Here is a 997-nt window from a genome sequence, read left to right on the forward strand (position 1 = left end):
CGTTTTGAGGTTGCAAAAGTCCGATTGCTTCTTTTTGTGACTTTTTAAAAATTCACATTGGAGGACAGGAGGAGAAGCTCTTCCCTTCTTCCGTGCAAGGCGGTGCGAGTTTATGCCGGGAAAACCGTCTGCCAGTTTTTAAGCGCCGAGCTGCAGGTGGGTGGGGGGTGGCGGGGACGCGTCGCTCTCGCCGCCTCTTTCCGTCGTCGTTTGCGTTAAATAAAAAGTTTTTTAGGCGCCGCTGTTGTTTACGGAGGGCGAATTTGGAGTGCGGGGGTGTGAACCCTATAGCTTGTCGAGGCTTTTGGGATTGGTGAGAATTTCCCTGGCTAGCCTCCAGGTCTGTTTGGCAGCGCTCTCCAGGGCCGAGTGGGGCTTGCCCTGAAAGAGGTCGAGGTTGGGCAGGAAGTAGTGGGGGCAGCGCCGGCACTGCAGGCAGGAGATGAGCTGCAGGAGGATGCCGTTCAGCCGGTCGCCCAGGCATGCCTCGTCCCAGTCGGTCTCCCGCGGGTGCTTCTCGCACTCGTACAGCAGCAGCGTCTTCATGTGGTAGTTGTTGAGGGGCTGCCCCGGCAGCTCCAGGTGCCGGTCGCGCAGCGTCTTCAGCACCGAGAGGCACTTGTTCCTGCAGCCGCCCATCAGCAGCCGGTTCTCGGCCTCGCCGAACTGCAGCACCCAGGCGTCGCTCTCGGCCGAGCTCTGCTTGCCCGTGAGCGAGTAGCACTCCTTGGAGAGGAGGTTGAAGCCCTCCGCCTTCACCTCCGCCACCCGGTTGGGGCCGGGCCAGGGGATGTGGGGCATGGGCCACTGCGCCGCGCTGCGGGGCCAGATCCCGGTGCACTTGAAGGCGGGTGTGATCTGCACCACATACCGCTCCCGAATGCGGAGTTTCACCTCGCTAGTGTCCGCGATCATCTTCACCACGTCCCGGTAGCTGCATTTGTCCACAGCCTGGGCCACCAGCGTCTGGAAGCGGGAGCGGATCTTGCGGGCGGAC

General features: G+C 61.8%; 1 protein-coding gene across 1 annotated transcript in view; it reads right to left on the reverse strand.

Annotated features, from left to right (window-relative positions):
- Positions 1–271: 271 nt before the first annotated feature.
- The window catches only part of LOC104541075 (protein mab-21-like 2), a gene marked incomplete at its 5' end in the record, with an annotated part of 1290 nt that continues 564 nt past the window's right edge, over positions 272–997 (reverse strand). The window contains one exon of the mRNA XM_010185041.1: positions 272–997. Coding sequence (XP_010183343.1) covers positions 286–997 — 712 coding nt within the window.

Source organism: Mesitornis unicolor, unplaced genomic scaffold, assembly GCF_000695765.1.
Source record: "Mesitornis unicolor isolate BGI_N332 unplaced genomic scaffold, ASM69576v1 scaffold7555, whole genome shotgun sequence".
Classification (NCBI taxonomy): domain Eukaryota; kingdom Metazoa; phylum Chordata; class Aves; order Mesitornithiformes; family Mesitornithidae; genus Mesitornis; species Mesitornis unicolor.